At 38.6% G+C, this 12,033-nt stretch overlaps 1 protein-coding gene across 1 annotated transcript; it reads right to left on the minus strand.

The window, feature by feature from the left end:
• Positions 1-1,643: 1,643 nt before the first annotated feature.
• Positions 1,644-11,331, minus strand: matn3a (matrilin 3a). The gene is made up of 6 exons (XM_067383208.1): positions 11,175-11,331; positions 7,641-8,216; positions 6,624-6,749; positions 2,165-2,263; positions 1,948-2,017; positions 1,644-1,871 (listed from the first exon to the last, which is right to left on the minus strand). Exons 1-5 carry the CDS (start codon positions 11,329-11,331, stop codon positions 1,962-1,964), a joined length of 1,014 nt encoding a protein of 337 aa, XP_067239309.1. The 3' UTR covers positions 1,644-1,871; positions 1,948-1,961.
• Positions 11,332-12,033: the final 702 nt, after the last annotated feature.

Raw genomic sequence — 12,033 nt, forward strand, 5'->3', positions numbered from 1 at the left:
GTGCGTGCTAACGTTGTTTTACTTTTTCATGGAACGTTCAGTCATTGAACGTAATTAATATTTATGAGCGATAGATCGTTTGCTGCAATCTGATTGGATGTTTCTGTGCACTGGCGGTATGCGAGCGTCCCCTTCTGAGCTGGAGTGTAATTAGCGCTCTTAAAACTGCATCTTTGGCTGCTAATATAAATTGAGTGAACTTTCAAAGTGCCACATTTACGACTAATACTGCTAATTTTACTTCTAAAAAATGCATTTGCAAATATATTCCTGTGAGGTGTCTAGCATAATGTCCTCACAATCACAAAAACCAACTGTGCACAGAAATTCACCTCTGGTTATGCCAATATATAGCGTCTTTTAGCATAACATTTTTATACCTAACCTTTTTAACTCTTGTGATTTGCTGGGGAATTTCTCAGCTCCATGCTTACCCGTGAGGTTAGGATGTGAAAATCTTTACCCGGCTTGTTTTTCACCCAGTCTTTGACAGAATAGATGATCTGAGAGGCAAGTGGAAGGAATATGTGTACACAGGGAATGCTTTGAAGGGGATTTATGACCAACAAAGTGTGCCAGTCAAGGTTCAGACAGCAGAAATACTGGCAGCTGTGTACTTCAAAACGGTTGTGAATGTCTCATGTTGCAATCATAGAAGTTGAGCAGTTTGAAACGCACCAATGGCGCCTGGTGCACCTTCACCCAGATCTCAGTGAACTTCAAGACCTCATGTTCTGGCTGATGGATTTTGCACTGAACCGAATGATCTTTGCTCACACTTTTGACACAAATATTGGTGTTTGCTGTGAGAATTAACACGTGTCACTTAAATCTAATGTGAGCAAAGCCTTGAGCAGTCAGATGGGCACTGATCATTCCTCTTCAAAAAATCTCTTTCATACCATCTCCCTGCAACCAGATGAATACTTTCTCTGTTTGCTTTAACATGTGATGGAGAAATATCAGTTGATGTGATACTGAAAAGGCTCCAATGCCAGGAGGTTGTGAATCGATTTTAGATGGGATTCATCTGGGGTGAGAGAGGGATCTTGATGTTCTCAATCTGTCTGATATTGTGTGTTCAAATGTTTGTATAGTGCATATATGGGATTAAATAGTCAAAATCTCACAAGGCTTGTCAAGAAAAGCTTGTTTTCGTGCACTTCACCCATGTTTAGTCTATGGCTAGACTGAAGGTCTACAGTTAGTCTGTAATATTTGAGATATTGATTTAGGCACATCTCACATTGGTTGCAGACAGACAGATTTTTGACATCTTGCTGTTAAACCTATAGTCTGTCTAGCTGAACTATGCGATAATGATTTCTATAGGGACGTCTGTACTGTTTCAGTACACCATGTGCAATGAAATCAAGGCAAATACCATGAACCGAACAAAGAGACTTTGAGACTGTTTATTAAGGTATTTCAAGTTTTAATGTAATGAATATTGATTAAATTGCTTGATTAAAAATATTGTACATTACAGTATGTCTTTATTTATTCTTGAGCGTCTACATAAGATTAAACAGTAATAATATTGAACATTGTTTTACATGAGCAATAAAAAGTACACCTTAGATAATGTTCCAAAGCAAAACAGATTACAATAGATTGCATAATTTAGTCTATTAAATGAAATGATTTCTACTGACCATTTCTGGAGAGCAAAAGCACATTATTACACAATCAATACTTATTTAAGCTCTCATTAATATTCATTTATATGTGAATACAATTAATATTCATTTCTGTGAACACATGTGAAACTGTTTTTCAGGTGTTTTGAAGTCATAAAGAGGTTCTTGAGATCACTGTGGCCTGTGATGAAGCTTCGCTGATGATTGCTGAAAGCTCTGAACATGTGGAACCTGAGGAACAGAAGTAAAGTAAAACTGTTTTTAATATAAAATCCATTAAAAATCATGTCAAAGAATACCTGCTCACCAGTAGTTTCTCCATTACATGCGTCCCAGCATGTTTTCCATTTGCTCAACCTTTCTTGTGACAGCAGCAAGTATAACAGCCGTTAAGGTTAAAGGGTTTAAATTGCAACATTTCCAGAAATAAATATGAAAGCCAAAAAGCTGAGTAAATGGGTGAATTATTCATTTAAGAGGAATGCATTATTGGAAATGTAGTTCCACTAAGACAGAAAGGATATGTTTGGCATTGAGGTCCTGTAGGGAGGTTTGTGTCTGCCTCTGGAAAGCCAGTCGGGCCTCACACATGCAAGGGTCCTGAACGATCTCCACCTTCACCTCTTCACATCACAGTTAAACAAGAAATATCACAGCCTCGCAAAGGGTGATTTGAATTAAGGGTAATAATTACTGATCAAATCATCTACCCCACCCAACTCCAAAGTGAAAGTTATTTCATAAATAACTATGTAACACTGTGCAACACAGTTTATGCAATGTTGTTCATTTCTGAATTTCTCACAACATTGTGAGAGTGTTACATATTATGCATTTACATCGATGTTGAATCAGTGTTCAACTGACTCAACATGTCAGATATTACAAGACATTGACAGATGAAGCTTTCCCTAGTGATCCCATTTTCTGAAAGATCATGTGACACTGCACTCTAAAAAATGCTGGGTTGTTTTAACCCAAATTTGGGTCAAATATGGACAAACCCAACTGTTGGGTTAAAAAAATGCATTTAAAAATTTAACCCAATGGTTGGGTTTGTCCATTTTTGACCCAAACTTGGGTTGAAACAACCCAGCATTTTTTAGAGAGTGAAGACAGGAGCAATGATGCTGAGAATTCAGCTTTGCTATCACTGCAATAAATTACATTTTCAAATAGTTATTTAAACTGTAGTATTAATTCACAATATGACTGTTTTTGCTGTACTTCTGATCAAATAAATGTATCTTTAGTGAGCATAAGACACAAAAGCATTAAAAAAATCTGAATCATTCCAAACTTTTGACCAGTAGTGTGTGTAGGCATTGCCCACCACTTATTTCAAATCCATATAATGCACCACCGCACAGAGAATAATGCTTTTAGTGGTGCTTGTTTGATTTCATTCCCGCTATTGCATAGAAAACACATGGTTGAGCTCTTACGTTTTTTAGAACATGTTTTCTTGTCTTCTTGCAACACAAAACCCTGCCGGCACTCACAGTGATAGGAAGAATCATCGTTGACGCAAATGTGTTCACATTCATGACCCAGCGCACAGTAGTCCAGACCTGCAATCAGTTAAAACTCTAGAGCCCTGAAGCTAACAAACCTCAGCAACACATACAAGAAAATAGAACTATTTACCAGTACGTGAGATTCTCATTGAAAGAATATTACATTTTTAACAACAAACATATTTACATAATCTCAGCTGGCTGAAGAAACCTCTCATGAAATGGTATGATAACAATACCATTTATGAAGGTCAGAAAACTCACTGGCACTACCATCACCATCACCACCATCACTGGCTTTAAAGCATGATCTCTTGTCTTGCATCAAGACAAAGCCAGGGGGACACGAGCAGTAATAGGAAGAACCGCTGGAGATGCAAATGTGTTGGCAGTCGTGGCCCAACGCACAGGCATCCGCACCTGAAATAAGTCATAGCGAAGGCCAATAGGTCTGTGATTATTTTTTTCTACTTCTAGAATATCCATTGGGACACATTCAAAGTTAACATTTTAAGAACTTTTTGTTCAAATAATAATAATAATATCCAATATCAGTCGGATCACAAACTAGTTCTAATACTTTGATGGAGTTTTATTTGATTTTCAGATCTCGAAATGGCATGCATAACGTCATAGTCATTTCTGATCGTAACTCACTAGCACTACCTTCACCATTTTGGTCGCCACCATTTTTTCTGTTTCGGTCACCACCATTCTTTCTGTTTCGGTCACCCCTGTGTACACTGTCGCCATGCCCGTAAGCACCAGCGCCTCTAATGGAGCATGTTCGCATGTCATCGTTCAAGACAAAGCCTGAGCGGCACTTGCAGTGATAAGAGTCGCCACTGCTCACACAAATGTGTTGACAGCTGTGTCCCATTTCACAGGCGTCCATATCTGGAACAAGCCATAGGACATTAAGATTGACAATACTGTACACGGTAATATCTTTAAAAAACAAACAAGTAAATCATCAGGGATTTTTCCATTGCAGGTTTTGAGGATTAAAAAAAAAAAAATGAAAATCTGGAAATGTCATTATAGCCAGGGGTGCACATAACTTTTTTGGGTCTGGTTCTCAAGGGAGCACCTGGAGATGCTGCTTGGTACTCGCACTTTACGTGGCACACTTATACTACAAGCTGCCTAAATTTAAAATAACACTATTTGTCCACTGTAGAAATTAAATATATGTTCATCTTTGTTAAAGCTGTATTTTTTTATTTTATTAAAGGGTTAAATGAAAATTCTGTCATTTATTACTCACTCTCATGCCGTTTTTAGTTGAAATCCGATGGCTCAGTGAGCCCTACATAGGGAGCAATGACACTTCCTCTCTCAAGATCCATAAAGGCACTAAAAACATAAATCGGTTCATGTGAGTACAGTGGTTCAATATTAATATTATAAAGTGACGAGAATATTTTTGGAGCACCAAAAATAACAAAATAACGACTTATTTAGTGATGGCCGATTTCAAAACACTGCTTCAGGAAGCATCGGAGCATAAATGAATCGGTGTATCGAATCATGAATCAGATGCCAACGGCTGAAATCACGTGACTTTGGTGCTCCGAACAGCAGATTCAATACACTGGTTCATTTGTGCTCCGATGCTTCATGAAGCAGTGTTTTGAAATCGGCCATCACTAAATAAGTCATTATTTAGTTTTTTTGGCTCACCAAAAACATTCTCGTCACTTTATAATATTAATATTGAACCACTGTACTCACATGAACCGATTTAAATATTTTTTTTTAGTACATTAATGGATCTTGAGAGAGGAAATGTCATTGATCCCTATGGAGGCCTCACGGAGAAATATATTAATTTGTGTTCCGAAGATTAACGAAGGTCTTACTGGTGTGGAACGGCATGAGAGTGAGTAATAAATGACAGAATTTTCATTTTTGGGTGAACTAACTTAACCCTTTAATATTAATGACACAGACAACAGCAGGAATATTAGGCTGTCACTTTAAGACCGAAAGCGTATACTGACACATATCCGGTTTCTTTCTCAACTGTTCATTTATGACATAACCGAGAGAATACTTGCAGAGATGGGTAATTCTTACATAATTTTGTTAAAATCTTTTTAAGAGCAAGTAAACGCAAAAGAGGAATCAATTCGGTGTTCGAGCACCTCTTTCTGTGTGTGCGGCTGTACGCACAAATAACAGTGCGCGAGTCCCGAATTTTGCCTCTTCTTCCGCATTTAAATGTGTGAAATGGCAAGAAAAAAAAAACGTCCAAATGATAAACTTTTACTCTATGATGGTAAACTGAGCAGTTAATCCGCGAATCCCATGCGCATGGGCCGTACGGATACGATTCGTTGCACCCCTAATGATTAATGATTGCTATCTTACCAGAGATGAAGAAAAATCATACTCCAATTAAGTAAACGTGTCCCTGTCCCCAAAAATGTTGGTACTCAAAAGCACTTCCTTGCGCGGTTTCTGCTGCGCATTGCGCAATGTTTATTTTCACCACGCATGCGCACTCCTTATGTGCACCCGCTGATTATAGCATTGACAAGCTTACCGTCTCATTCTAAGCAATATACTAATTCAATACTAACTTCTTCAATGAAATTATCAGAAATTATTAGACAAATAAAAGCTTTGAACTTCACACTGCATTTTCAAGCCAAGATGTAACCAATACACCTCTATGCAATCTGCTCCATTTCCCCATAAGAAATACAATCTCTAATAGATTTGGTTTGTCATCTGTCTCAGATTTACAGCAACATTGATGTTACTGCTGTACTGTTTTGGCAACGGAACAGTTCAGAACAGGAAAGACCACGGTAATTCAACAGTGATTTTGCATGGGTTGAATCAGTGGCTAGAATTCAGCTGAGAAACATAATGTTACACTGCACACACATAGCTAAATTACAGCTCTTTTCCAAAACCTAGTGAGCTGCTCAAAGCATTTTAAGGCACAAATCACATATCAGACAGCCACAAGATTATGCTGCCTTCCAAAATACATAATTTTCACCTACATCTAAGGCAGCAGCCCATTCAATACATGTATAAAAAAAGAAGACATTAACAAACATATTGGAGATTTGCATAGTTAGCTTAGCATGTTAACATCATACTCTAGAATGTTGCTTGGGAAGGCAGTTGCCTATGTAGGCAGTAAACAGCAAGGCAGCTCACTAAGTTTTGGAACATCTTCATGTAACTTAGCACACACACAATAAGATGAATGAATCATAGACTGCCATCATATGATATCAAGTAATACAATCAGAACACTTGTAAAAAGCTGGCAAGCAATTGCTAGCTAAACGGGTAAGTCACATAGAATTGCAAGTGTTGTTGCAATGTAAGCATTCTTTATTATTGAGCTTAAATTAGTCGCTGTTAGATCAAATCAGATATGTTTGTACTAAGTATGTCTTCAAAATCTAAAGTAAAGCAGTTAGCATAATCTGCTGGCTCTTACGTTTTAGGGAACATGTTTTCTGGTCTTCGTTCAAAATATAGCCCTTCCGACACTTGCAGTAAAAGGAGGAGCCACTGCTGACACATATGTGCTCACAGTCATGTCCCATGGCACAGGGGTCCATACCTGGAACAAGCTTTCATTACTCGACTGGAGTGATGAGGCCACTCTAGCAAGAGTAAGTTCATGGGCAAGCAACTGCCTGGATTTCGTTACATCTACATTTTATTTTAGGGGGAAAAAAAAGATTGTTCAAAATATCTGTAAAGCCCCTTAAAGACTTTATGGGACTTTTATTGGCTCTAAAATTATTTAGCAAATTTGAAGCCCTTAGTTTGCATAGCATTTAGCATTTATATCAATATGTTATGATGACTAGCTGACAGCTGCACTAAGCAATTTGTTTGTACACTTTGAAGGCGTAACTAGCAAGCACTTTTCTAGCGCAGCACTTGATTGAGCAATTTTATTGTCCAAAAGATCGACTCTCGTCCTGTAAAAGACAAACAATTTTTATTATCCACAACAGTCAGTCAAATATTCAAAGCTCTCAATTATCTGAGGTTGCTATGAAAAACATACTTGAAGTACACTAGTCTAACAACAATTGTGAAAAGACATTGACAATATTAAATTTGAAAAGCATTCCTTTCCAAGACCTTCATTCCACGAAAATTGGATGCAAAGCACATATATTAGCTGATTCAAAGCATTCAAATGAGCCAAACGTAAAAGAATGCTTCTTTGAATGATCGGTGGACTTTATCAGCACTCACATACTGAAGAAAGATTTCCTTCAGAATGTGTTGCGGTCCGACGATTCAAACTTCTGGAAAACGCAATAATGCCAAATGATCACAATGTATGTTGAATTGTTTACTTTTTTAAATTTGGTGTTCAGACCCAACTGGTTTCCAGAGAATGAATCATCACCCACTCCCAAGGATTGAGATCCTATCTCCTATAAAAAGGAAAGACATAGAGCCCCATCTCCCCTTTTTTTTGCATTAACCCTACCGCACAACGTCTCCCGAAACTTCGAGGTGAGCTTCTCGATAACACCGTAGGTCTCCACGTAGAACACATGGTCCTCAAGTGGATTGCTGGCCATGAGCTTCAGTGACCGCATGTCAGCCCTGTCCACTCCAACGGCGTAAATCTCAATCCCTGACGCCCGTGCTGCAGCCGACACCTCCTCGACTTGGTCTTGAGGACGTCCGTCAGTGACAATGATGGCAACCTTTGAGATGTTCTTCGATTTAGGCCTCGCACCTGACTTTTCAGTAAAGGCTTCATCCATGGCTTTCTTGATGGCCATACCAGTCATGGTTCCTGCTGCCAAGGGTTCGATGCGGTTGATTGCTTGCTTTATAGAGTCTTTCGTAAGATGGTTTTTCAGCAGGAACTCGATTTTGACCGTGCTGGCGTAGTTCACCACTGCGACACGTGTGGCATCGGGGCCAACATCAAGAGTGTCCACCATGTCAGCAAGGAAGATCTTGACCTTCTCGAACTCACCTGGACGCACGCTACGTGAGCTGTCAATGATGAAGACCAGGTCCAACGGGCGGCTCCTACACTGTGAATCTGTTGCTGAGAGGTTCAGTAGAAATTAAGCACTTTAGAAGTTGCGTTACTCAATGTCTATATGATATAATGAAAACTGGTGTTTTAGTCCATTAAAGGATTAGTAAAACAACCGGATTTAGAGTTGATGGTATATGGTTTGACCCAGTGCAATGGTAAAAGAGAGTAAAGCATATACTTTGCATGCAAACAAAAGGATTAGATTAGATTAGTCGGTTAACTGATATTGAGTGTGGTCGCTTTTAAAATTACTTCTAAAACAAATACCATTGGACCTTGGCAAAATGACATACTTCAACACACTAAAATACTAGAATACTAGAATGCTGGAATACTAGAATGCTTCTGGAATATGAAAGGTCACATTTACTGATCTGCAAGGTGCCCTACAACAGGAATAAGAAAGGAATAAGGAACACATAATTGGGCCCTTAAAGGAATAGTTTACCCAAAAATAAAAATGTTCCCATGATTTACTTACCCTCAAGCCATCCCAGGTGTATATGACTATCTTTGTTCAGATGAAATTAGAAGTCTAAAACAAGAAATTTTCGATATAAGAGAAGAAGAGCTTGAGTTTGTTGCCCATTTGTTTGAACCGCGAGAGACATCTACGCTTACGCTACTCCTAAAACCTACGTCATACATCGCGTCAGAAGTTACTCTTTTGACGCATGTTAACTTGCGTTGGCCGTCTGCCGAAAGTTAGTTACTTTAGTCTATAAAGTTTTTAATATGGATATTTTTCTTACAAAAACCAATCGCTTCGCTTCAGAAGGCCTTTATTAACCCCCTGGAGATTACTATTATGATGGACTGATGCACTTTTTTGGACTTCAAAATCAAGAGTGCCATTCACTACCATTATAAAGCTTGGAAGAGCCAACTCCAATTGTGTTTGTCTGAAAGAAGATGGTCATATACGCCTAGCGTGGCTTGAGGGTGAGTAAATCATGGGGTAATTTTATTTTTGGGTGAACTATCCCTTTAATGTCATTTTGCTTCATCCACCTTTGAAACAAAGAAACTTTAAGATCCCTTCTGCTTTTACGTAAAAGGTGTCCAATCCTGCTCCTGGAGGGCCACTGTCCTAGTAGAATTTAGCTCCAATCCTTATTAACACCTGAACCAGCTAATTAAGGTCTATTACAAGGTTGATTACTAAAAACTTCCAGGCAAGCATGTTGGGGCAGGTTGGATCAAAATGGCAGGACATTGTTCCTCCAGGAGCAGGATTGGACACCCCTGCATGAATAGATGGAGGGTTAAACCAAGCAGTAGAGTATTCATGGAATTATACCTGTCGACCCTGTGATGGCTATCCTGCCATGGGTAATAATCCTGCCTGGTGCCTCTGGTAATGATTCTTGTGGGACGGTCTGAAGATGTGCCTCTTTAGTCAGATTTGATGTTGACAGAGATTGGGATGAGATCTTTTGATAATATGGCCCTGATCTATGAGTGGGCACTGGCACAGGCTGGGGTGAATCACTTTGGGGATTGGTCTCTGGTGACAGGGTGGATGTTGACAGGGATTCAGGGAAGGCACTTTGGGCATACCACTCTAGTGTGACAGATGCTGATTGGGGTGGGATTCTTTGAGAATATGGCTCTTGAGTATAGGTGAGCTTTGGCAAGGGTTGGGAGTATGTCTCTGGTGTAAGGGTGGATGTTGGCAGGGATTCGAAGAAGGTCTTTTGAGGATATGCCTCTGGTGTCATGGTAGTGGTTGGAAGGGATTGGGGTGAAATGCCTTGTGAATATGGTTCTTGTGCCAATTTTGACAAGGACTGTGGCATGGATTTCTGAGGCAGGGAGAGATTTAAAGATTGCGAGGCTGCGAAATTCGAGGAATGTGTCATTGATGGCTTTGATGGGTGAAACCCTTTCTCAGGAGCAACTGTTGAAAAGGTTGGCTGGTTATTTGATTGAACCACAGATTTTTCTGGACCTGAATACAGTTTTTGTGGAACAAGTGGTTGATTTGACACCACCACTGACACACCTGTCCTTTCCCCTGATTCTCCTGTAACTACAACTGTTTGTTCTGGATATTGAACTTTTCGACAAACTACTGGTGCCCATTCACCTTTCAGCTGCTTGTGTGCCACAGGTGGAGATTGGTCTTTATTTGTATTATGAACCTTTGTGGTTGGTATGTCTTTAAGCCAGTCATTAACTTTGAGCTGAGAAGAAGCTGAGGGTCCTGGATAAGCTACTGGGATAAGATGGGGCAAAATCCTCCTCCTCTGTTTGTGAGGGTGATCAGGTCCATCTAACCAGTATTTAGTCCTGTATACTACGGACCATCAGAAGGTTGAAGAGGAAGAGGAAATTAGGCAATCAGTCAAACAAATACAATTGGCATTGTTTGCAATACATGCCCCGATTCCTCATTGTTAAACTTTTTAAAATACATGCCACTTAGATATCCCACAAATGCTTTTTTTCATAGAATTCATACATAGTTTGCACAAAAAATATTCTGTCATCATTTACTCATGCTCATGCTCAACATCGGACCCCACTGACTTTTATTGTTTAGACAAAAGAACAGAGAGACATTTTTCAGTATATTTTCTCGTGTTCCACAGATGAAAGAAAGTCATACAGGTTGAGTAAATGTAGACAGTTTTTATTTTTTGGGTGAACTAGCCCTTCAATGCTTAAACGTGGATGTATTTTATTTTCACATATTCTATTATAAATGCACTAAACATATTTCTAACATTGTGCATTTCACTATAAATTACCGGTACATTGTATTCACATTACTGTTACATCATGCACAAAGTCAACAAATAATTTTTGTAATGCATCAAGTAAAATAATGAAACCATAATTGTTCCATTGCAGTGATGCAGTTGAAGATACAATGCAAACACTGAAAATGTAAATAAGACACAATTACTTAGTCAACATGCCAGTTGGAACTAACATATAGGAATAAGTTCAAAAACCTACCTGCTGGGCTCAGTGTCCGGTGTGGAAGTGCATGATTTCTTCTTTGTGCGTAACTTTGGGCCAAAACGTAAGATGGATTGTTAAGGTCATAGGATTCACAGAGATCCACCAGCAGAAGAGAGAAGCAATATACCAAACTCCCAATGAAGGACTTCATTGTTTCTGCGTTCCTCTTAAGTCTGCTTCAGGTTTGTGTGTATATAACTGACACCAGTATGCTTCTGACAGCATCCTAGACTGCACATTTAAAGGGTAGAGAAAAAATGTGTCAGATTTTTGTCCAATCCAAATAAAGGAGGGGGAGCCTATGAATCCCCTCCTCTGTAATACCACTTACAGCACAAAATAAACATGAATGAACATCTGAAGGTATGTTAAAAGACAGAGTACAACTTACCGAAATCAGTATCCTGTCTTGTGTAATCACTCAATCAGTATTTCTACTGCGGAAAGATGTCAATATAACAGCTTGTAAACAATATCACGTGACGACAATTTTAACTCAGGAAAACCATATTAAGTGACCATAAACTCGTCAGCTAGAAAAATAAACTCTAGACAGGAACATTTTGCTAAATGTATGCACCATATTCATTATAATTTTAAATGTTCTTAAATATTTAATGCATGTTTGAATAAATCGGTAATTTTTATGACAGCCACCATTTAAATGTTTATATATATATATAAACGAATTGGAGTAGAAATATAATTATGTAATTGTAAAGATTCTATTATAACGTTAATATTATAAAAACTTCCTTGAATGTAATTTAAGTTTGTATACAAATGAGTTAATTTAAATCTTCAGTATTATAGTAATCTAGTACCAACTGACTCCCATGTAGTTTACAGCATT

Source organism: Chanodichthys erythropterus, chromosome 4 (genome assembly GCF_024489055.1).
Source record: "Chanodichthys erythropterus isolate Z2021 chromosome 4, ASM2448905v1, whole genome shotgun sequence".
In the NCBI taxonomy this organism is placed as follows: Eukaryota; Metazoa; Chordata; class Actinopteri; order Cypriniformes; family Xenocyprididae; genus Chanodichthys; species Chanodichthys erythropterus.

Excerpts from the sequence above, each read along its gene's own strand:
- matn3a (XM_067383208.1), bottom strand. The coding sequence starts at position 11,331 with ATGAAGTCCTTCATTGGGAGTTTGGTATATTGCTTCTCTCTTCTGCTG. Across the intron at positions 8,217-11,174 it reads CCGGACACTGAGCCCAGCAG|CAACAGATTCACAGTGTAGG; the intron begins GTAGGTTTTTGA and ends TGAACCTCTCAG. Across the intron at positions 6,750-7,640 it reads GTTTCGGGAGACGTTGTGCG|GTATGGACCCCTGTGCCATG; the intron begins GTAGGGTTAATG and ends AGCTTGTTCCAG.